General features: G+C 47.6%; 1 protein-coding gene across 1 annotated transcript; it reads right to left on the bottom strand.

Moving 5' to 3' along the window:
- Positions 1-9,395: 9,395 nt before the first annotated feature.
- On the bottom strand, positions 9,396-16,580 carry PDP2 (pyruvate dehydrogenase phosphatase catalytic subunit 2). Its single transcript, XM_070770721.1, has 2 exons — positions 16,433-16,580; positions 9,396-14,138 (listed from the first exon to the last, which is right to left on the bottom strand). Exon 2 carries the CDS (start codon positions 14,085-14,087, stop codon positions 12,492-12,494), a length of 1,596 nt encoding a protein of 531 aa, XP_070626822.1. The 5' UTR covers positions 14,088-14,138; positions 16,433-16,580; the 3' UTR covers positions 9,396-12,491.
- Positions 16,581-23,939: the final 7,359 nt, after the last annotated feature.

Genomic DNA, 23,939 nt, shown 5'->3' with positions numbered 1-23,939 from the left:
CCAAGCTCAGTTTTATCATCTGTAAAATGGGTTTATAATACTTGCCTCATACAGTTATGAGATGATAAGGGATTGACTTGTGTGATAATGGAGGCTAAGAAGTCCCACCATCTGCTGTGTGCAAACTGGAGGCTCAGGAAAGCCAGTGGCGTGGTTCCAGTCCAAACTCAAAGGTCTATGAACCACAGTTGCCAAGGATGTAAGTCCTAATCAGAGTCCAAAGGCCTGAGATGCCCAAGGGCAGAAGATCAATGTCCCAGCTCAACAGGGAGCAACTTTCCTCTTCCTTCCACGTTTTTGTTCTAACCCAGCCCACAGTGGATTGGATGAAGTCCAGGCTCTTCTTTATTCAGTCTCCTGATTCAAATGCTAATCTCTTCTGGAAATACCCTCAGGGCAGAAGTAAATGAAAACTAAAATGAAAAAGAAATGTTTTATCAGTTATCTGGTCATCCTTTAGCCCCATCAAGTTAATACAGAAAACCATCACAGCAATCTATCAGATTCACCAATTATCAAGACTTTGCTGAACATTGACTTTGTCAGTCCTTAGTGTCACTTCTGTTGTATTCTATTCTTTACAAGCAAGCTGCTAAGGGCACCCAGATTCAAGAGGAGGAGAATTGGATCTTACTGCTTGATGGGAGGAGTGGAAAAGAATTTGTGGTCAACCTTAAAAGTATAGCCAGTGGACTTCCCTGGTGGGTCAGTGATTAAGTCCTGTCCCAATGCAGGGGACAAAGTTTTGATCCCTGGTCAGGGAACTAAGACCCCACACGCCGTGTGCCACAACTTCAGAGCTCACGTGATCACAACTAGGACTGGATGCAGCCATAAATTAAAACAAACAAACCACAGCCAGAAGCAAAAGGTGGAGGGTTCTAGGCTATATCCCAGGAGACCAGGGGCCATGGAAGAGGTGACTCCAGCCTTACGAGATAAGACAAAGACCACTTTCTCTTTTCTTGCTCCTTCCTCTGTGTGTGACTGTAGTGCCCCCACACCTGGGGAGGAAGATTCTTCACTTTCTCCTAAGGGTGATGGGGAGCAGTGGAAGGGTTTGGAGCAGAGGAGTGAAGCAGTCAGCTCTGGGTCTGACCAAGATCACTCTGACTGCTGTGTGCTGGGTAGAGTTGATCAGAGAGGGCAGCCGTTGTTTAGGGGTGGAGGAGGATAAAGGTGGTTTGGACCATTCTTGGGGCTGAAGGGAGTAAACCCCAGAAATGCTCTGGGTGGGGGAGCGGGGGGTCGGAGTGGGGGGATTTTGCCGTGGGGACTGGCTGAAGGGAGTGGAGATGGGGGTGGGAAGGATTCAATGGTGTGGGGCAGTCCCCAGAGAAGAACTCCCACATTGGGGGAGACCAGAAAAGGTGGCAGCCTACCCTCTCACCTCTCTTGGGATCCCAACAACCTCTTCAACAGGTAGGGCTGAGTGACTACAGAGAAGGATCCTTCCCTCCTAGCACCTACTCGTTCTAGCCCCAAGGACTTCCAGGGTCTGGAGAGGCTCCATGAAGGCTCTTCCAGGCTGCAGTCGCCAGAGACCCTGCTCTGCCTGGTGGTGAGTCCCAGGGCCTCAAAACTCTGGAACACTTTCCTCCTACTCCTCCTGCAGCTGACGCCAACACGGCCTGATGGTGACACCTAGAGGCAGCACCTGCCTCACATTGCTTGACCACAGCATCCCACAGCAAAGGCCTGTGCCTCCAGAGCTCCACATGAGTGTTCCCTTCATGCCACTCTGGGATTTAGTGGCCAAGCCAATGGGCAGAGCTCTGAAACCCAGCTCCTCCATCCTTCCCTGATAAAACCCAGTGTGGCGTCAGCAAGGTCCCCGGAACCCCAAATCAGCCCATGGATACCCTCCCCTGCCACAAGTCAAGGAGCACATTGGCTTGTTGATGACATTTCCCTTTCCCCTCACCCACTGCTCTGATTTGTTTCAGAGGAAGGGTCATCCCAGCAGCTCAGCATTCACAGAACCAACCTCTCAGCACCTCACCATTTGGGCCCATCCTATGTCCTGAGTCCCATGTGAGAAGATGCAATGACCCTCAGCTTTTGTTGGAGATCTTTTTAGCTAAATGTTCATTGTCATCTATCCACACCCACAGTCTTTTCTGTGTCTGGATATGCCTCACCCCTCTCCTCACTTCCATGCCACCGCTCATTGTTTTCCTCCTACTTCTCTGGTCTCTCTTTTTCTGGTTCCTCTCCATCTGCTCCTTCCTTAATCATCCATCTATCCACCCATCTGCCCCCATCCTTCCTTATTCATTGTACAATCAGCAGAAGAGGGGGCTAACTCTGACATTACAGGGATGAGGGTAGGAAGGGAAAAAACAAGGACAGATGCCCAACAGCACCTGGTGGTCACACTGCAGGGAAAGTGGGGGGATTGAGGTGGGACTTTCTGCGTGGCCCCCACCCCACCTCTATGCTGATGAAGAGCAAGCCATGTCCTCTCTGAGGTCGCTGCATGGCCTTACCTACTTCCCCATCCCCAGAGATTACCCAAGAGGCTCCTTCTTTCTCACTCAGCCACATTTGGCCAGCTTCCTTCAACCTTCTCTACAACTCTGGCCCTGCTTCTGTGATGTCCCTAGAGCGCATCCCCAGATGCTCTGGACCAGCCCCTCCGAGCTCCGTTGTGCCCAGGGTCATGGGCAATCCCTGGACAGCTCTGCCTGCCTGGCCCCGGGGTCACACAAGGTATGTGCAGGTGGACTGGAGAGAGAAGCAGCTTGTGGCAGACCTTACCTCTGTTCATCTGCTGTAAGGAGAATGGCAGGAAATTGCACACCGCAGATGGGACTCGAATACACAGTCTTCCAACAGAAACCACACAACTGTTTCAGGACTTAATGACGCTTCGGTCCTTTACGTCTCAGCACAGAAGTAATTCAGTGAGAGGTAAAGTGACAGGTAAGCGGTAGATTTATTAATATTTTTTGTAAAGAAGTTGCAGGAAAATGGGATGCTAGAAGGTGATCATGTCCCAGGTCTTTGGCGAGTTCCTGGGCCTGGCTGCTGAGTGAAGGTCCTTGGCTTCCTGCGGGAAAGAATTCAAAAGCGAGCGAGCTAGAGAACCATAGTACGGTGAAAGCAGATATACACATTCCACAGGCAGAAGGTGAGAGGGCCCTGAAATATGGGGTGGTGAGTTTCTATGGGCAGTGTAATTTCAGAAGGTAGTAAGGGGAGGGTTATTCCAATTATCTGGGGAAAGGGACAGGGACTTCCAGGGAACTGAGCCACCGCTCCCTTTAAAATCTTTTATTGTCATTCAGTCGCTCAGTCATGTTTGACTCTTTGCAACCCCATGTACTGCAGCAGGCCAGGCTTCCCTGTCCATCACCCTCTCCCAGAATTTGCTCAAACTCATGTCCATTGAGTCGGTGATGCCATCCAACCATCTCATCCTCTGTCGTTCCCTTCTCCTCCTGCCCTCAATCTTTCCCAGCATCAGGGTCTTTTCGAATAAGTCGGCTCTTCATTCTCATCAGGTGGCCAAAGTATTGGAGCTTCGGCGCACTTAGCGCGGGCGGCTGCGACCGGCGCATTTAGCGCGGCGGAGAGGAGCTACTCCACGTCCGAGGTCAGGGGCAGAAGCCGGGAGGACACCATGCCTGAGGGGAGGCGGCCAAGAGGAGTTACCCCGCGTCCGAGGTCAGGGGCGGCAGCTGGGAGGACCTATCCCACGCCTGAGGCCTGAGGCTGCGGCGGGGAGGAGCAACCCCACCTCCAAGGAATGGTGGCTGCACGGGCGCAGGAGGGCCTAGAGGAGCTATTCCACGTTCAAGGTCAGAAGGGGCCGCGGTGAGGAGATACCCCTCATCCAAGGTAAGGAGCAGCGGCTACGTTATGCTGGAGCAGCCGTGAAGAGATACCCCAAGCCCAAGGTAAGAGAAACCCAAGTGAGACGGTAGGTGGTGCAAGAGGGCATCAGAGGGCAGACACACTGAAACCATACTCACAGAAAACTAGTCAGTCTAATCACACTAGGACCACAGCCTTGTCTAACTCAATGAAACTAAGCCATGCCTGTGGGGCCACCCAAGACAGGCGGGTCATGGTGGAGAGGTCTGACAGAATGTGGTCCACTGGAGAAGGGAATGGCAAACCACTTCAGTATTCTTGCCTTGAGAACCCCATGAAGAGGATGAAAAGGCAAAATGATAGAATACTGAAAGAGGAACTCCCCAGGTCAATAGGTGCCCAATATGCTACTGGAGACCAGTGGAGAAATAACTCCAGAAAGAATGAAGGGATGGAGCCAAAGCAAAAACAATACCCAGCTGTGGATGTGACTGGTGATAGAAGCAAGGTCCAATGCTGTAAAGAGCAATATTGCATAGGAACCTGGAATGTCAGGTCCATGAATCAAGGCAAATTGGAAGTGGTCAAACAAGAGATGGCAAGAGTGAACATCAACATTCTAGGAATCAGCGAACTGAAATGACTGGAATGGGTGAATTTAACTCAGATGACCATTATATCTACTACTGCGGGCAGGAATCCCTCAGAAGAAATGGAGTAGCCATCATGGTCAACAAAAGAGTCCGAAATGCAGTACTTGGATGCAATCTCAAAAACGACAGAATGATCTCTGTTCGTTTCCAAGGCAAACCATTCAATATCACAGTAATCCAAGTCTATGCCCCAACCAGTAACGCTAAAGAAGCTGAAGTTTAATGGTTCTATGAAGACCTACAAAACCTTTTAGAGCTAACACCCAAAAAAGATGTCCTTTTCATTATAGGGGACTGGAATGCAAAAGTAGGAAGTCAAGAAACACCTGGAGTAACAGGCAAATTTGGCCTTGGAATATGGAATGAAGCAGGGCAAAGACTAATAGAGTTTTGCCAAGAAAATGCACTGGTCATAGCAAACACCCTCTTCCAACAACACAAGAGAAGACTCTACACATGGACATCACCAGATGGTCAACACCGAAATCAGATTGATTACATGCTTTGCAGCCAAAGATGGAGAAGCTCTATACAGTCAACCAAAACAAGACCAGGAGCTGACTGTGGCTCAGATCATGAACTCCTTATTGCCAAATTCAGACTGAAATTGAAGAAAGGAGGGAAAACCACTAGACCATTCAGGTATGACCTAAATCAAATCCCTTATGATTATACAGTGGACGTGAGAAATAAATTTAAGGGACTAGATCTGATAGGTAGAGTGCCTGATGAACTATGGACTGAGGTTCGTGACATTGTACAGGAGACAGGGATCAAGACCATCCCCATGGAAAAGGAATGCAAAAAAAAGCAAAATGGCTGTCTGGGGAGGCCTTACAAATAGCTGTGAAAAGAAGGGAAGCAAAAAGCAAAGGAGAAAAGGAAAGACATAAACATCTGAATGCAGAGTTCCAAAGAATAGCAAGAAGAGATAAGAAAGCCTTTCTCGGTGATCAATGCAAAGAAATAGAGGAAAACAACAGAATGGGAAAGACTAGAGATCTCTTCAAGGAAATTAGAGATACCAAGGGGACATTTCATGCAAAGATGGGCTCGATAAAGGACAGAAATGGTATGCACCTAACAGAAGCAGAAGATATTAAGAAGAGGTGGCAAGAATACACAGAAGAACTGTACAAAAAAGAGCTTCATGACCCAGATAATCACGATGGTGTGATCACTCACCTAGAGCCAGATATCCTGGAATGTGAAGTCAAGTGGGCCTTAGAAAGCATCACTACGAACAAAGCTAGTGGAGGTGATGGAATTCCAGTTGAGCTATTTCAAATCCTGAAAGATGATGCTGTGAAAGTGCTGCACTCAATATGCCAGCAAATATGGAAAACTCAGCAGTGGCCACAGGACTGGAAAAGGTCAGTTTTCATTCCAATCCCAAAGAAAGGCAATGCCAAAGAATGCTCAAACTACCACACAATTGCACTCATCTCACACGCTAGTAAAGTAATGCTCAAAATTCTCCAAGCCAGGCTTCAGCAATACGTGAACCGTGAACTTCCTGATGTTCAAGCTGGTTTTAGAAAAGGCAGAGGAACCAGAGATCAAATTGCCAACATCTGCTGGATCATTGAAAAAGCAAGAAAGTTCCAGAAAAACATCTATTTCTGCTTTATTGACTATGCCAAAGCCTTTGACTGTGTGGCTCACAATAAACTGTGGAAAATTCTGAAAGAGATGGGAATACCAGACCACCTGACCTGCCTCTTGAGAAATCTGTATGCAGGTGAGGAAGCAACAGTTAGAACTGGACATGGAACAACAGACTGGTTCCAAATAGGAAAAGGAGTTCGTCAAGGCTATATATTGTCACCCTGCTTATTTAACTTATATGCAGGGTACATCATGAGAAACGCTGGGCTGGAAGAAGCACCAGCTGGAATCAAGATTGCCAGGAGAAATATCAATAACCTCAGATATGCAGATGATACCACCCTTATGGCAGAAAGTGAAGAAGAACTAAAAAGCCTCTTGATGAAAGTGAAAGAGGAGAGTGAAAAAGTTGGCTTAAAACTCAACATTCAGAAAACGAAGATCATGGCATCTGGTCCCATCACTTCATGGGAAATAGATGGGGAAACAGTGTCAGACTTTATTTTTCTGGGCTCCAAAATCACTGCAGATGGTGACTGCAGCCATGAAATTAAAAGATGCTTGCTTCTTGGAAGGAAAGTTATGACCAACCTAGGTAGCATGTTGAAAAGCGGAGACATTACTTTGCCAACAAAGGTCCATCTAGTCAAGGCTATAGTTTTTCCAGTGGCCATGTATGGATGTGAGAGTTGGACTGTGAAGAAAGCTGAGCGCCGAAGAATTGATGCTTTTGAGCTGTGGTGTTGGAGAAGACCCTTGAGAGTCCCTTGGACTGCAAGGAGATCCAACTAGTCCATTCTGAAGGAGATCAGCCCTGGGATTTCTTTGGAAGGAATGATGCTAAAGCTGAAACTCCAGTACTTTGGCCACCTCATGCGAAGAGTTGACTCATTGGAAAAGACTCTGATGCTGGGAGGGATTGGGGGCAGGAAGAGAAGGGGACGACAGAGGATGAGATGGCTGGATGGCATCACTGACTCGATGGACGTTGAGTCTGAGTGAACTCCAGGAGTTGGTGATGGACAGGGAGGCCTGGCGTGCTGCAATTCATGGGGTCACAAAGAATCGGACACGACTGAGCAACTGAACTGAATGTATTACAATGAGCACATAATGAGGCCCAAGGTGTACCGGAAGTGGAATCTTCAGCCATCTTGGACCTAATCGGTTCTGACTGCTTTTCGTCGAGTCCTCAACATCTCAGCTTATGCCCTGCCCCGTTCCCTCTTGTCTCAGTGGGGCAAGTGAGAACTTTCCAGAATCCCAGGAAGGCAGGAAGAGTTAAGATCTGAGATAGAGTGAGGTTTAAAAAGTGCCTCCACAGGCTGCTTCTTTTGAAGGTGAGGGTAAGTAACATTTCCTGGTCTACGGATGTTACTGAACTAAACTGGGTCTGCTCACTGGCCACATGGCAAAACCAATTTACTGATACTGGGTTGTGGTGACAAAAAGTGCAGCGTTGATTTGCAGGCAAGTTGTGTGGGCAGCTTTCATGCTGTAAAGACCCAAACTCCCCCACAACTTCAGAGAAGGATTTTTTTTTTAATTGAAACTTTTTTTCTTTACTTAATTTTGGCTGCTCTGGGTCTTTATTGCTGTAGGAAGGCTTGTCGTTGTGGTGGTTTCTCCTGTTTCGGAGCGTGAGCTCCAGGCATGTGGGGTTCAGAAGTTGTGGTTCCCAAGCTCTAGAGCACAGGCTCAGTAGTAGTGGTACAGGGCCCAGTTGCTCCGCGGCATGTGGGATCCTCGCAGACCCGGGAACGACCCCCCGTTTCCAGCATTGGCAGGTGGATTCTTCACCACTGAGCCACCAGGGAAGCCCTAGAGGTTTTTTTAAAGGCACCATTTAGGGTGAGAGCTGCAGGATGTGTGACTTTCATCTGATTTGTCGGTGGTGAGGTAAGAGGGTAATGTTTTGGTAATCCCAATTATCAACCTCCTGGTTGCAATGGCTCTGAGGTCTACAGTGCTTGTCATCAGCACATATTTTTATTAAGTTTCAAAATGATGGGCTATTGGAATGTATGGGTTATCTATCAGCTTCTTGTCTGAACAACCTACTTCTCCACCCCATCCCACCCACCCTGGGCCAAAATTGTGCCATGAGACTTTCCTGCATTTTCCCTTTCTGAAAACCCAGCATTGGGACAAGTGCATGGGGCAGTGGACTTTCAAATTTGAGCCCTAGTGTAGTGTCAGGAAGTTTTCAAGCCTCTGGGCCTGTTTTTATCATGTTACAAAGAAGGAAACAGCTCCATATTTTCACCTTTCTCTCCCTCAAAGCTGCTCTTCAAGGCCCAGCTTAACCACCCTTTGTTATTATTCAGTTGCTAAGATGTATCGACTCTTTGTGACCCCATGGACTGCAGGCACACCAGTCTCCCCACCCCCGTCCTTCACCATCTCTGAGAGTTTGCTCAAACCCATGTCCATTGAGTCGGAGATGCCATCCAACCATCTCATCCTCTCACCCCCTTCTCCTGCCTTCAGTCTTTCCCAGCATTAGGGTCTTTTCCAATTAACCACACTAGCCCACACTAAAATTACCAACCTAATAGTTGTATTTGCATTTTAAGAAGTACCCACCAGAGCGGTCTTTGTGAGCTGTATCACTCATAGGCAATGAGATATGGCTCAGTCAGTGGAGGTGGGATCAACTGGGCTCTTCAAGTAGCTGGGTAGATCTTTCCCCAAAGCTGGCTCTGAATTTAAAATTAACAAAGAAGCTGGTTTTACGAGGCCAGTTAAATAATGTGAAGTCCCAGCAAGCCTCAGCCCTGAGTGTGTGGAGACCGTCACAACAAAAGCCTCTCTTTTCCTCCTTTTCAGCTCTCCACAAGTTAACGCTAAGCAAGGACTTCCTGTGTGGCTGCTGCTGCTGCTGCTAAGTCGCGTCAGTCGTGTCCAACTCTGTGCGACCCCACAGACGGCAGCCCACCAGGCTTCCGTGTCCCTGTGTGGCTAGCAGACACCAAAAATTGGCAGAGAAAACTTCTTTAGGGTAGCCTTTTTTTTTTTTTGATGTGGAACATTTTTAAAGTCTTTATTACATTTGTTACAGTATTGCTTGTTTCATGTTTTGGATTTTTGGCCCCAAGGCATGTGGGATCTTAGCTCTCCAGCCAGGGGTCAAAACTGCATTCCCTGCATTGGGAGGCAGTCTTAACCACCAGACCAGAGAAATCCCTCGGGTGGACTCTTGAGCAAACTAAAATCTTCCATGGCTAGATACAGGTGGTGAAACAAAGGCTGGCCTAATCTAGTACCCTAAGGACCTTACAAATACAAATGTTCAAAACCAAAAGAAACCAAATCTTATTTTGCCTCTTTTATTTACAAGTTTCACTTAAATATCTCTCATGGTGAGAAAATCAATGTCAAAATGAACATTGGTATACAGTTTACAAATATCAGTAAATATTAAAGAACATGGTTAATTTTTCCAAGTAAATGCTTGATACGAAATATTTCCCAGGAGGTTAGCTAAATGTCAGGTGCCGGAGGTGTCAGGGAAAGAGCCTCGAGCCTGCTCAGGAGACGGTCACACTGCAGGCCTCTGTGTTTTGCACTCGGTGACACACGTGGCAGCTCACAGGACAAAGCAGTGCCACCAGCCTTTATTCCTAGTCCCAAAGCCACACCAGGCCTTCCTGTGCGATGAGAGCCACGTTCAGAGACAAATGAACCACTTAAAATGAAACTAGGATAGCTCAGTTCCAGAATATCCTGGTTTAACCTGGGAAATGCAGAATTCCAAAACTGTCAAATGAAAAATAGGTCACTAGGGACTGATGGATGAACAAGTCAAGCCAGACTCATTCTGAACATTTTCTTGTCGACCTTTTAGGCCAATCATACTTCTGGGGAAAATGTTAACATGCCTCAAAGTTTACACTTTCGTTATAATAAATTAGCTCTAATGTTCCAAATAACATCTCAGAAGACTGAAAACATAACTTGACCTAACATACTAACTTGAACTTAGAACTTCTCTATCCATTTTGATCAATCCCCAGAAACAGCAGAACTGTATTATTTATATAACAATATCTAAAGTATGCCAATATTACCAACATTTCTTACCTAAAATAAATATGCAATTTAAAGGACCAATAAAGCATAGTTTATTCATAAGTGACACCTTAAACAATCTCATTTTTTAGTTCATTTTAGAAGTCTAAATATCAAAATCATTACATACAAGGAATGATACGTATTTCAGAAGACCTGACAAGTATCACCAACCCCCTCTCAAATTCTACTACCCATCCTCAAGTGGTAGCCCATGTGCCTCAGGCCAGTGACACCAAAATTGTAGTCAGGGAGTCAGACACACTGGAGTTAACCAGGAGGAGCTGCTCCTCGAAGCATTCATGGCAGAGTTCACAGTGGAAAAAGGGCAGACAATAAACGAGCCTTTCTTCTCTCTCAATATGCCAATTAGAAAGCAAATCTATTAGGCTGAGAAAAAACACAGACACCCTTGAAGGAATAGGTTGGAAGTCTGTATTCTCTCAGCTGTTCCATAAGTTAATCAGGTATATTTAAGAGCCCATGTGAGGCTCCAAAATAGAATTCAGACACTCTGTAACCCCAGTAAATGCTCTGAGGGTGTGCCAGGGTTTAGCTGGCATAAAGAATGAAGGATTGCAGACAAGTAGTGTTTGGCTCTAGTAACGAAACTTCATGCAAGCTAAATGATAGGGATTCAGGTTTTATTTGAGTTAAGATTTTTCAGAATAAAAGGACAAAGGCTTAAGCACTCAGAAGAGAATTTCTTAGACAAAACAATATCACTAAATAAATGTACAGGGAAACATCCCTAGGCTGTCTCAACACTTGAATGTCCCTTGTCCCAAATATGAAAGTCATATCTATTTTGCTTTCCTTTCAGTGGGTGGCTCAAGGGGGTCAGATGAGGGGAACCATCAACAGGAAGATAGTACAGGAAAATAAAGTCAGTTCTGCAGGTTTATATTTGTTCCATCTAGAGACACACTTCCTGTTTAACTACAGCAATTTCAGAACATGAAATTCATCCCCCTAAAAAAGATCCACATGGTTTAATTTTCCAATAAACATAGACTGTGCAGCCCACAGAAGCTACTACAGGTTACACTGTTTTTTGCGCAACTCTTATACTAAATAAGGCCTAATTACTGAGGAGTAGCAGTGGCCATTTATCCCACTAGTCTATGGGCAAGTGTCCCATCTGAAAAAATCTCCCCCCTCCTTCCTCCCCACCACCCCTGGGGATGCAGCCAGGGAGCCTTGGTTAGCAACTGTTCTCAGGTCCTTCACATTTTTACCTCTCCAGATTCAGGCTGAATCTCAAGTCTAGAATCCATTGCATAAGCCAGTCCTGCCTAAACTGTCACGATTACCACATACAGTCATGAATTTCCTGCTTCCCTGCAACCATGTGAAGTGAGAGCATTCTTTCTAGACAGTATTGCACAGTCAGCAGGGTGAGCAAGTTCAGCATAGCAGTGGGGGAAGGAGCATTAGGAGGAATTAGAGGAATGTTTGAGAAGTATAATCAGAAAGGCTAAGTACTATGAGTAAATCTGTAGAGATTTACTGAACACTGGAGGAAATTTTATTAATGAAGGAAAGACCAGGAGTTAAGGCTCAGACAGAAATTACCTCCTAGCATGGCTCAAAGGTTCAAGGGGTGGGACACAGAGGAAGGGCTTGAAAGCTACACAAATTCAGCTGGTCCAGAGGCCTGGCCACCTTCACCCTCAGCTGAAAAACCAAGAAAACTCATTCTAAGCATGCTCGCTCACAGCACGCCTGTTTGGCAAGTTTGAGGACTCAATTTTAACATAAACTAAATCAGAACTAGAATGCAGCATTACAAAATGTTTTCACAACTAAACACACACACAAGTTAGAATATTGCATAGAAAAGTGTCCTGTAATATGCTTTGTAAACCTAGGTCTTTAGTAACTTCAGAATAAAAAACAAAAACTTCCCTTCATAGTGTAGAAGTCCATGATTACACACAGAATTATCAAGTCTCCAGATTTTGCTGCAAGAGCTCAGAAAATCCTAGACTTCTTCATATTCTTAGAATCATAATTAAATTTACCCTTTCCAGGCTCAGGCTGACAGTTTTAACAGTGTCTTTATAAAAGGACTTGGGTTACACAAGCCCAAGACAAGTCGATCATCTCTGTGCTCTACCCTCCCTGCATAGAAGAGGTGACCAAAACACGCAGGCACATAAAATCACTAGATTTGTTTTTAATCCAAGGATGTTTTTTCCTCACATTAGTCTATAATTAAGCAAGCTGCATCTATCCACCTGCCCTTCAACCATAGAGTCTAAAAGAGCCAGGTGCTGAGTAAGGGAAAATGTCTCAGAAGAACATTGAAGTTAACCGTGGCAACAGGGTGGGAGACTCTTAACTGCCCTTGGAAGATGCACCAATTGAGTCTGAGTTGAAATACACCACGGTGACTGTGATGTCATCCCTGTACATCCTTGCCAAGTCCTCCGGCAACGTCAACATCGCCGACAGCCGCTCAGGCTCCATCTCCCCGTATTCGTTGTTCCCTATGGCATATCTGATCAGACGTGTGGCTGCGTTTTGGTCTGCTGCATGGAGCCCCTGGGCTTTCCTCTGCTGCAGCAGGCTCTGCATGAGTCCCAGGTTGGTGGGTCTCTGGGCCAGGTCTGGCTTGTGCTGACCCTCTTCAGCCAGGTGCTCCACCACCAGCCTCACCACATCCTCGTTGCCCAGCACATCCCACAGGCCATCAGAGGCCAGCACGAGGAACTTATCCTGTGGCCTCAGCCTGTGGTAGGTGACCTCTGGCCTGGCCGTCAGGTAAGGTGGGGTGTAGTAGTGTGGGGGGGTGAACTGGTAGATGTTGAGGGCCTCGGTGTCGAAGCCCCGCTCCAGGACACTGCGCTGCAGCTCTTTACTCCACTTCAGCTGGACGTCCCCAAAGGCCCTGCAGGGCATGAGGACTCCCAGCAGCCTGTTTTCCATGATGACCGTCCTGTCCTCAGACTCAGGATGCTCCCTCTTCAGCCGTGACAGCTCGGCTGGGTTCCAGGCATTGTGGTCCTGGGTGAGGGGCAGACAAGACCACATGCCATTGTCTTCCTGGACACCAAGGATGGCCCGGCAGTCGCCAGCGTTTGCCACGTGCAAGTGAACCCCATCAACGTGGGCCAGGCAAGCCGTTGCCCCTGAGAAAGCAACCTGGAGTGAAAGGTTCCTGGTCATCTCATCTTCGAGGGGGGCCTGGATCTCTAGCGAGATGTCAGAATCCAGTCTCTGGAAGGAGTACATTAATGCTTCCTCAGTGCTCAGCCCCATTTCCATGTGCAGGTTCAGCAGCTCCTGCCAGTAGACGCGGAGGTGATCAAGGTGCACTGACGTGACATCCTTGTAGATACTGTCCCCTGGGTGCTTGAGCCACTGAAGGATGGGCAGCAGGGGCTTCATGCTTTCCATGGCCTCCTCCATTTGCTCCAGAGTCTGCTGGGACATTAGTGACACGGCCACATAGTAGAAGAGCCTCTCGCTCACTGCTTGAGCACATGCGTGGCCACCATGTCCATCGAAGATGCCAAACAGCAGTCCATTGGTCTGCAGGCAGGCGGCTATACCTCCCCGGTCCTCCACCGGGGAATTGGCAGCTAGCTGGTTGCTCTCAAATCGTAGCACTGAATCTGGAGCTCTGCTGACAAGGTCAAGAATCTTATGGGCCGACTCACCAGCTCTCAGCACTTCATTTACCTGCTCTGGGCTGAGCTGCAAGTGGAAGTCCTCTTCCTCCGTTGATGTGTGTCTGTAGGCTTTCTGCAGAGCAATGCCACCACATGCAGTGGCACTGTCTTTTAGGATGGCTTGCCCCTGGGGACAGAGTCTCCATTTTGATTTACTCCTATTTGAGGCATACCTTGAATATAAACGTTGTCCCCCCTGTAATGTGGCAATGGTCTTCCTTGCAGAACTGAGAATCCAGTAGGACACAGTACTTGACATTCTGAAACTGTATGAGTGAATATGTTCCTTCCGCAAAAGGGTTCTTTAAATCTGAAAATTCAAGAGGTTAAGAAATTTAATTTCTTAAAAATAATGACTTCTGCAAACACTTAATCTCAAAATATTTAAGTCTCCACACATCCCATTAAAACATAAATGCATTTCAGAAAATGGCTTTTTAAACACTCTGCACTAAAGAGTTACTGAGGAATTCCCACAGTTGTTTCCTTCTTCCCAAATCCTTTCCCTTGCCACAGACTAGTGCACAGCTCCATGTTCCCTCTCCCAGGCAGGCTGTGTTCCTTTAAATAATACAAGCTCTTTCTTGCTCCCCAGCCACCTTGGTAGCGGCTCTCAGTCAGAGGCCATCCAGCTGTTTAGGCAGGAAGACAGTGGCAGCAAAAAAGACGGAAAAGCCGTTGGAGTCAGATCAACTCTAGGCTCCAACTGGTTATGGTAAGTGGAAAAAGTATGTGCTGGGGTACAAGAGACTCTGAAAATTATAAGACAAGGCAAAGTGAACCTGATCATCCTCGCCAACAGCTGCCCAGCCTTGAGGAAATCTTGCATAGAGCACTATGCCATGCTGGGGCTTCCCTGGTGACTCAGACAGTAAAGAATCTGCCTGCAATGCAGGAGACCCGGGTTTGACCCCTGGGTCAGGGAGATCCCCTGCAGAAGGGAATGGGAACTCACCCCAGTATTCTTGCCTGAAGAATTCCATGGACAGAGGAGCCTGGTGGGCTAGAGGAGGAGTCCATGGGGTTGCAAAGAGTCAGACATGACTGAGCAACTAAGACTTGCAACTTGTATGCCATGTTGGCCAAAAACTGGTGTCCATCACTATAGTGGCAATAATACTGCTGAATTGGACACCGCGTACGGAAAATAACAGAGTATGCACACTAGCTACCATTGATCCAGGTGATGAGCAGAAGCATGCTAGGAGAGAGTGGTGAACAGTAAATCATGCAAAAATTTTCCTTAATAAAACTGGCCAGAGCTTGTTCTACATATATGTAAAGAACACACGCATGCATGCTCTGTAAGTTCAGGAAACACGGCTGCCTTATTCACCAGTGGCTCTCCAGTGCCCAGGCCTCAAACACTGGCTAAACACAGCAATTTCAAGAGGTCCCAAAGCACACTAGCTGTCTAGCATCAGACACACAATGACTTCACTTGCCTGAGTTCCAGTTATCCATCTGCGGAATGGGAATACTAGTTTCATAGGGTTTTGTGAGGATTTTAAAGAAATATAACCCTTCAGCTCCAAAAAAAGATATTATTAGCAATAATCTTTTATTATTAGGTGTATCACTGAGGATTTAGAGGTTGTTTCCACTATCTCCCTATTTATAAAACACCAAACCGCAATGCCTAACGCATCAACATTTTTCCTACTGAAGTTTAACCTACTTATTTCCCAAGGCTAGCATCAGTGGGTCAAAGGGTGTAGACTCATCCTGCCAAACTGATTTCCAAATGGTTCACATCTGCCTCCATAAGGGCATGAAGTAAACCCTACACCTTCAACAGCCTCTGGCGGTATTTTTCCTTAGAAAAAAAATTTTTTAAGTTGCTCTATTTTACTATTTTCTCTGGAGAAACGGGGTGGGGGTGGGGGGGTGTGGAGCGTTTTTTCACTCCACGTGTTTTCGGAATCCCGCCCCCAAGTTTTTCGGTCGGAGTATGGAGAACGCCCACACTCGAGGACCGCCCAGTCTCCCCAGCCCACCTCGCCGAACTAGGGGCAGGATTGGTCGGACCCGGCGCGCAGAGGGCGCCTCCCCGTGCCCCTCGTCCCCACCCCTAGCCTTGCAGAGAAGCTAGGCAGCGTTGCCCGACGCAAGGCCGTCTGCCGCAGACCTGACCCAAACAGTTTCGTGTATCTAAAGAAAACAGGACCCAGAGTCAAGTCTCTGACCCACAGGCTCATAGATACGAGCGCGGCCTCCGGAATCCACCAAGCCCTATCTCCCTCAAACCCTGGCGCGGCCACGTCCCCGAGTCCCAGCTTCCCAGTCTATAGATAAGGCGAATTAAGTTGCGATGCTGAGCTCCGAGGGCTAAAACAGCTACTGCGGATGTTAGGGCACGCAGCCAAAGGTCCTACGCCAGGCTGCGAGCCCACGTGGCGCGTGCGCGCGAGGAGGGTGACCGTAGGTGTGACCAAGGCTCTTCCCAGTCCCTCGCGGGCCCGCCCCCTCACCTCACTTCACCTCCGCTCTCCACCCCATCACCTGAGCCGTTTCCGTGGGCTGGAGCGGACGCGGGGGGAGCTAGAGGCTTTCACCTCTCACGCTCGCCCTCTTCCCTACCTCGGAGCCACGTCCTCCTCTTACCTGCACCAAGGCAGCCGTGTCCGTCAGTCAATTTCACGCTCGCAAGCCGTACCGCGGGTACCCCTACCCGGGACTCAGCCTCCCGAGAGGGACCTCTCGGGCTTGCTGATCCAGCTGGAGAAGGAAGCATTCTTTTGCCAGCCTTTATTGGTTCATCTGTGGAGGCGGGCCCGTGACGAACAGCGCAATTGTCCAATGGATGAGGAGATTGAGAGGGCGGGCTCCAGATGGGCCAAATCCGGTTCCTCCCCCTCTCCCGCCCACCCCACTCAACCTTTACCCACCCCGCCCTCCATCTCTGTCTGCGGTTAGGCTTGGCCCTCGGCTTTGAGATTAAGCGTACTTGAGGCTGAGCGCTCCCACCACGTGACACCCTGCCGTTCTGTACACCTCAAACAGAGCAGCCTCTCCCATTTCTCACTGTTGTTGGCTTCCTCTCCATTTCTGTCCCGACCAGTTCAGACCCCTCTCCCAGGCGCCACACCCTTCTATATCCTCTTAGACAATCCCCTTAGACGCCTCCCTCGGAGTCCCTGCTGCTGCTAAGTCGCTTCAGTCGTGTCCGACTTTATGCGACCCCATAGACGGCAGCCCACCAGGCTCCTCCGTCCCTGTGATTCTCCAGGCAAGAACACTGGAGTGGGTTGCCATTTCCTTCTCCAGTGCGTGAAAGTGAAAAGTCAAAGTGAAGTCGCTCAGCCGTGTCCGACTCTTTGCGACCCCATGGACTGTAGCCTACCAGGCTCCTCTGTCCATGGGGTTTTCCAGGCAATAGTACTGGAGTGGATTGCCATTTCCTTCGTACACCTTAGACACAGTTTTCCCCGAACTCATTTTTTCTGCTAAACCTGCTCTTCCCCTCCTTCCCTAACCCAGTAATGGCCCCACCACGTGCTCAGAGACCCAAGCCCCAAGCCTGGGAGTCATTTTGACTCCTCTTCCCTCACCCCCACCCCTCTTCTGTCAGTTATCTGATCCTGTTCTTTGTCTCATCTCCTAAATATCCCTCTAATCCAAATATTTGCCTCCAGCTGCCCTACCACTCCGGAGAGGGCGATGGCACCCCATTCCAGTACTCTTGCCTGGAAAACCCCATGGACACGACTGAAGCGACATAGCAGCAGCAGCAGCAGCAGCTCTACCACTCTATACAATCTTATCTGGTCGCCCCACCCTGACTTCACCTTGGCCCTAGGCACTCTTCCTCTATCCCTGGAGAAGGAAATGGCAACCTCCTCCGGTATTCTTGCCTGGAAAGCCCCATGGACAGAGGAGCCTGACGGGCTACAGTTCATGGGGTCGCAAAGAGTCAGACACAGCTGAGCGACTGAGCACACTCTTCTTCTATAGAGCAGGTACAGTGACCCTTCTACAACTTAAATTGCTACGAAAACGTCTTCGTTGACTCCCCACCAACCACTGGGCCTTGAACTGACAATTACATTGGCATGGCCACTGACAGTTATCACAATAGTTAGTGGTTGGTAGATTGAGAAAAGCTGAGAACCAGGATGTCAGATACTCTGTCCGTCCCTGTAGAATTCAGATTATAGCCTGCTGCCTTACAAATTGCTTTAATAGAACCTATCTACAGCCTATGGTGGGCTTCCCAATTTGTTGCTCCGTTGCTCAGCAGTGTCCAACTCTTTGAAACCCCACGGACTGCAGCACATCAGGCTTGCCTAACCTTCACCATCTCCTGCTCAAACTCATGTCCATTGAGTCGATGATGACATCCAACCATCTCATCCTCTGTCATCCCCTTCTCCTCCTGCCTTCAATGTGTCCTAGCATCAGGGTCTTTTCTAATGAGTCAGCTCTTTGCATCAGGTGACCAAGATATTAAAGCTTCAGCTTCAGCATCAGTCTTCCAATGAATATTCAGGACTGATTTCCTTTAGGATTGACTGGTTTGATCTTCTTGTTATCCAAGGGACTCTCAAGAGTCTTCTCCAACACCACAGTTCAAAAGCATCAATTCTTCTGTGCTCAGCCTTCTTTATGTTCCAACTCTCATATCCATACATGACTACTGGAAAAACCACAGCTTTAACTAGACGGACCTTTGTCAGCAAAGTGATGTCTCTGCTTTTTAATATGCTGTCTAGGTTTGTCATAGCTTTTCTTCCAAGGAGCAAGCGTCTTTTAATTTCATGGCTGTCACCATCCATAACACTATGGCTGCCACAGTGATTTTGGAGCCCAAGAAAATAAGGGCTTCCCAGGTAGGTCAGTGGCAAAGAATCTGCCTGCCAATGCCAGAGACACAGATTTGATCCCTAGGTGGGAAAGATCCCCTGGAGAAGGAAATGGCAACCCACTCCAGTATTTTTGCTTGGGAAGACCCATAGACAGAGGAGCCTGGCGGGCTATAGTCCATGGGGTTGCAAAAGAGTGGGACTTGACTTAGCAACTAAACAACAATTACCTACGATAAATCAAGTGCAGTCTTCCCTGGAGGCAGAGAAAACTGGGAGAAGACCAGAAAAGGCCACTTAGAACCCTGAAAATGTGGCCTTCTGGGAGGAAGGCTCACTGGCTTACCTGGGGAGCCTGGCCAGCCCACCTGGATCCAAGGACATGGCTGCCATAAAACAGCTTCTGTCAGACTTGCTGGTGATATGATATTCATACTGCCACTCACCCTTGCCGTTTTTCAGAAGTTCTACCAGTAAGTCAGAATTTGCAATATCTCTCTTCCTGGATATTGAGACAGCTGTTTCCAACTTAAACTAAAAATAACTCCAAAGGATTTGAAATAAATAGGTGCAATTATTATTATTTTTACGGGCAACACAGTTTCTGGGTGCCTACCATATGTCAGGCCCTGGGCTGGTGACTACTGGAGAAACACAGATGGCAGCCCCAACAGCACTTTCCTGAGAAAATTACATCATTCTGCTGTCTGAAATCACTGAGTTTTTCTAAGTTACCACACGTACACCACTTCCAAAGTAAAAATCCACCCTTGAGGATTTTGTGTGCATTGGTACTTCTGTTTAAAGCCTATAGTGAGCTTAGTTGCCCTATATATACATGATGGCTAGCCCAAGAACCCTATTCAGTGTCAAGTCTTCCTTGGCACAAAGTCTTATTAGGGAAAAAAAAAAAAAAAAGAAGGAAAAGGACTTATCTGTGCCTTGATAAAGGGAAAGCAGCAGCTCAGCTATCATTTTCCAAGAAAATATGTAAAAAATACTGTCTCAATGAAAACCAAGCAAATGTGAATACTGATGAGTTACTGATTTTTGTCAGTCAAAGTGAAAAACATTAAAACATGATTAATACCTAATGTTGATGAGTGGGTGTTGCCTTCTTGGTAGGTGGAGTATAAATTGAGTTTGCCCAATGGGCAGCTCTTTGATCCACTAATTCTACATCTTTTAATTTTACAGAGACAATCAAAGGCAAACACAGCAAATTTTATACAATAAACATACATTCCCCCATCTTGTATAATCAGAAAAAAAAAAAAAGAAGCAAAACTGTATTTTGCAAGCAGAGGAGTGGTGGGGGTAGGGAAACAAATCTCTTAGATGATTCTGATTAGGTCCCCTGATTCCTTAGCAATGCAGATAAGCCCACCTATGGAATGTTAGGTAAGCTGGATTTGAAGATGACCAGGAGGAATTGAGATGGTGGCAGGGGGGTTTTGTCTGACTTGTCAAAACTGTATCTGGCCTGATCATCTGGGAGAGTTTAGAAAAATGTCAGATGTCTTCTTTGCCAGCACAAGCTTGCCCCTGCAGCGTTTCTGTGGCATCACTGTTGCCCGAGGTGGCTTTAAGCCCAGAAAAGCCTTCTTGCTGATCTGAGCACATCTGTGCTTTGAGTCAGTTGTCCCAGAGACCAGTGCCATCCCAAATCAAGTGATTTAACTTCACCATCTTTGAGCCAAGCAGGTGGCTTTCCCTGGCACTGTTCTCTCCCAGATTGATCACACATACACACGCGCACACCCCACCTTTCTTCCCATTAGAGGGAATGGTTACCAATCCCTGCAGAGCAGCAAACTCAGGGACATATTTAGCCAGTCTTGAGGATGCTTGTGACAAAGGCTTGGAAATTTTTGAAAAATACAAGTCCTGCCTCAGCCCTCTTAAACCTGTTGTGAAGCAACAGCACTGACAGCCTTGCCAGCAGTCTTCAAAAATGGTTATGTTAAGCACCTAGCGTCAAGCTAAGATTGCCCTTCAGTAGAGGAGGATGGGCAGAGCCTTTTTGGGGAAACACAGCCTGTGTTTCTGTCTCTTTAAGGCTTCTTCAAACATAAGTTAATCTTTTTCAGCTGCTGCCAAGGCTGCGATGATCTAGGCCAGAGGGCACCTTCTTCTGTGAGCCTCAACGAATCATTCCCTTTGCCACTGTCACCCCATACCCATTCTCACTCAGCCCTTATTAACTGGTGAGCTCAGAATTTTCCATCACCCTGGAGTCCCAAGTCTGAGGCCCAGCTCTGACACCTACTTGCTGTGTGATCATGGGCCAGTCACTTTCTCTCTCAAAGCCTCCATAGAACTATTTGGAGAGGGCAGTTATATGGGCCTTGGAGTTGTCATTTGCACTCTAGTTTGCCCATGACATATCCTTTCTTGAAAGTGAATTTGGAGAGGAGCAGAAGAATAGCATGGGCTTCCCAGGTGGCACTAATGGTAAAGAACCCACCTGCCAATACAGGAGATGGAAGAGATGCAGGTTTGATCCCTAGGTTGGGAAGATCCCCCTGGAGAAGGAAATGGCAACCCACTCGAGTATTCTTGCCTGGAGAATTCCATGGACAGAGGAGCCTGGTGGACTATAGTCCATAGGATCACAAAGAATCAGACTGAAACGACCTAGCAGCAGCAGCAGAACAGCAATACGGGCCTAGTGTGGGGAAGACAAAGTTGGGAGACAACTCTGGAGCTCCGAAGAAGCACACTTCCTGTTCTTTCCCTTGAAGCGCCATCCTGTGCTCCCCTGTGAAACAGTAGTTCTCCAGGAAAACTTCCAGTGCCTCTCCCACCACTCCGGTGGAATCCCCACCCCAAGTGCCCAGGGCACCTCTTTGAGACAAGGTTGAGTGAGTGAAGTTGCTCAGTTGTGTCCAACTCTTTGTGCGACCCCATGGACTGTAGCCCACCAGGCTCCTCCATCCATGGATTTTCCAGGCAAGAGTACTGGAATGGTTGCCATAGACAAGGTTAGGAGTGGAGTATCAGCACCTTGGCCTGAGCAGGTCCCTAACACCCAACAAGAAGCCAAGAGCCAGGTTGGAAAGTCCAGAAAGGAGCTATTGTGACCAAGAGACCTCAGATGGAAAAACCAGATTACAACAGAGAGAAGGCGTTTGATAATAACAGCAATTATCTCTGCATTTCTCCCAACCCCTCTTTTCTCTGCCTGCAAAGAAAATTAAGTAGGACACATGCCAGCAGTTAACAATGCTTATCTCTGTAGGAACTTTCACATTCTTTGCCTGTCCATTTATTATTTCCTTTAAAAAAAAATGTTTTTAACAGTCAGCCTGTCTATCCTACCTAATGACACCTGGGAGTGGGAGGGAAGGAGACACAGCACAGGGTGGGTAGGGACTGTCCTGAGGGCAGGGAGGCAGCTGGGGAGAGGGCAGTGTCCTAGAGGAGACTGCTGTTCTAGATGGGGGAAATCAGGTAGGTTAATCTGATAAGACAGGCTTTGGCCAGAGATCTGAAGGGAGTTAGGGAATGAGCCTGGCAGTATCTGGGAAATTGAGATACATTCAACAGAGAGAAAATATCAGGGACAAAGGTCCTGGCCTTGCCAGCCAAGGGAAGGGCTTAAATTTTATGGCTAGGGCTGCCTGTCTCATCTCCAGCCGGCTGAAGAGAACTTAAAGGAGCATCTCCCCCTTCTTTCCTGTCACACGAGTGTATGTTCCTCGGTTCTTTGTCTCATCACAACAAAGATTTGGAGTGACGAACATTAAAGCCCCCTCAGCGTGTCACAGCTCTCAGGTCTTGGATAGACCGTGTTATAGCTCTCAGGTCTCGAAAAGACCATGTTACAGCTCTTAGACAAATCAATGTTACAGCTCAGTGTTACAGGTCTATTTTATTTAGAAAATAGCAGGAAAATCCATCTTCGAGGCGTGAGGGCACTTCGATCCAAAGATGTGAAGAGAAGAGCGCCCCAGCGCTCGGGAGAGAGAAAGAGAGAGCTAGCTTTGGCTCCTCTTTTTATATGTTTACCTCTCCCTGGGCCTGTCCTGTGTAAATTGGGCCAGCCAGGAGTGTTGTTTGTTTTACCTGAGGTCCTCAGTCTGGTCTTCGGACCTTCTTTTGTTCTATTTTCGTGGGCTTTTCCCTTCTTCGTCTTTTAGCCACCGCCATTTTGGACTCCTTTTCCCTATTCTACCTACCTAACATTCCTAAAGTGTGCTCCATGGAACACGGTCTCCGAAAATGTTCTGAGAGAAAAGGGCCACAGCCATACCACTCTGCCCTGGCAGAGATGCATAATAAACAATGGCTTTGTTAGTTAGAATAGGAAACTGGAGTCCAAAATGGCAGTGGCTAAAAGACAAGGAAGGGAAAACCCCGTGAAAATAGAACAAAGGAAGGTCAAAAGAAGGTCTGAGGACTGGAGTGAAGACCTCAGGAAGAACAAACAGCACTCCTGGCTAAGCCCAATTTGCATAGGGCAGGCTCAGGGGGAGGGAAAAAAACATATAAAAGGAGGAGCCAAGTCTCTTTCTCTTTCTCTCTCTCTCTCTCTCTTTCTCTCTCCCTCTCCCTCTTTCTCTCTCCCTCTCCCTCTCCCTCTGTCTCCCCTTCTCTTCTCTCCTTTGGGTTGGCATGCCCTCACTCTTCGAGGATGGATTCTCCTGCTATCTTCTCAATAAAACAGACCTATAACACTGATTTGTCTAAGAGCTATAACACGGTTTCTCCAAGTTTGTGATGTGCCGAGGGCATTGGAGAAGGAAATGGCAACCCACTCCAGTGTTCCTGCCTGGAGAATCCCAGGGACGGGGGAGCATGGTGGGCTGCTGTCTATGGGGTCGCACAGGGTTGGACACGACTGAAGTGACTTAGTAGCAGCAGAGGGCATTAATGTCCAAATCTTTGCTGTGACGAGACAGAACCGAGGAGCATACACTCGCCTGACAGCCTAGTCAGAATTATTGGCTGAATCAAAATTATTCAGTAAAAGGAATTCATCCACCTTCATTGCATCAATGCAAAACTGTTCACCATGGACCTCCTTTTTACCGTAAAATTTTGACACATCTGGTAGAACCTGTGTACTTTGTGAGATGCCATATATCTGTTCTTGGAAGAGCAAAATAGAGTCGGAAGACCTGAACTGATTTCCCCAGGTTGCCCTTTAAGCTTGTGGCTGAGAGGAGTCTGGGTCTTGCTCTCTGGACTCATTGGCAAGCCACATTCCTAGAAGCACCTTATGCATATTTAATAGCCTGAGGGACCAGGTTAGACTTCTTCAAAGCCAGACAAATCCAGAGGAAGACCCCTGTACACTGTACAGG

This window comes from Bos indicus, chromosome 18 (genome assembly GCF_029378745.1).
Source record: "Bos indicus isolate NIAB-ARS_2022 breed Sahiwal x Tharparkar chromosome 18, NIAB-ARS_B.indTharparkar_mat_pri_1.0, whole genome shotgun sequence".
Classification (NCBI taxonomy): Eukaryota; Metazoa; Chordata; class Mammalia; order Artiodactyla; family Bovidae; genus Bos; species Bos indicus.
Note: the sequence above shows the minus strand (reverse complement) of the source record. Positions and strands in the feature narration are given on the sequence as shown.

Bases quoted from the DNA above. Each gene is read 5' to 3' on its own strand.
- PDP2 (XM_070770721.1), bottom strand. From the start codon at position 14,087: ATGTCAAGTACTGTGTCCTACTGGATTCTCAGTTCTGCAAGGAAGACC.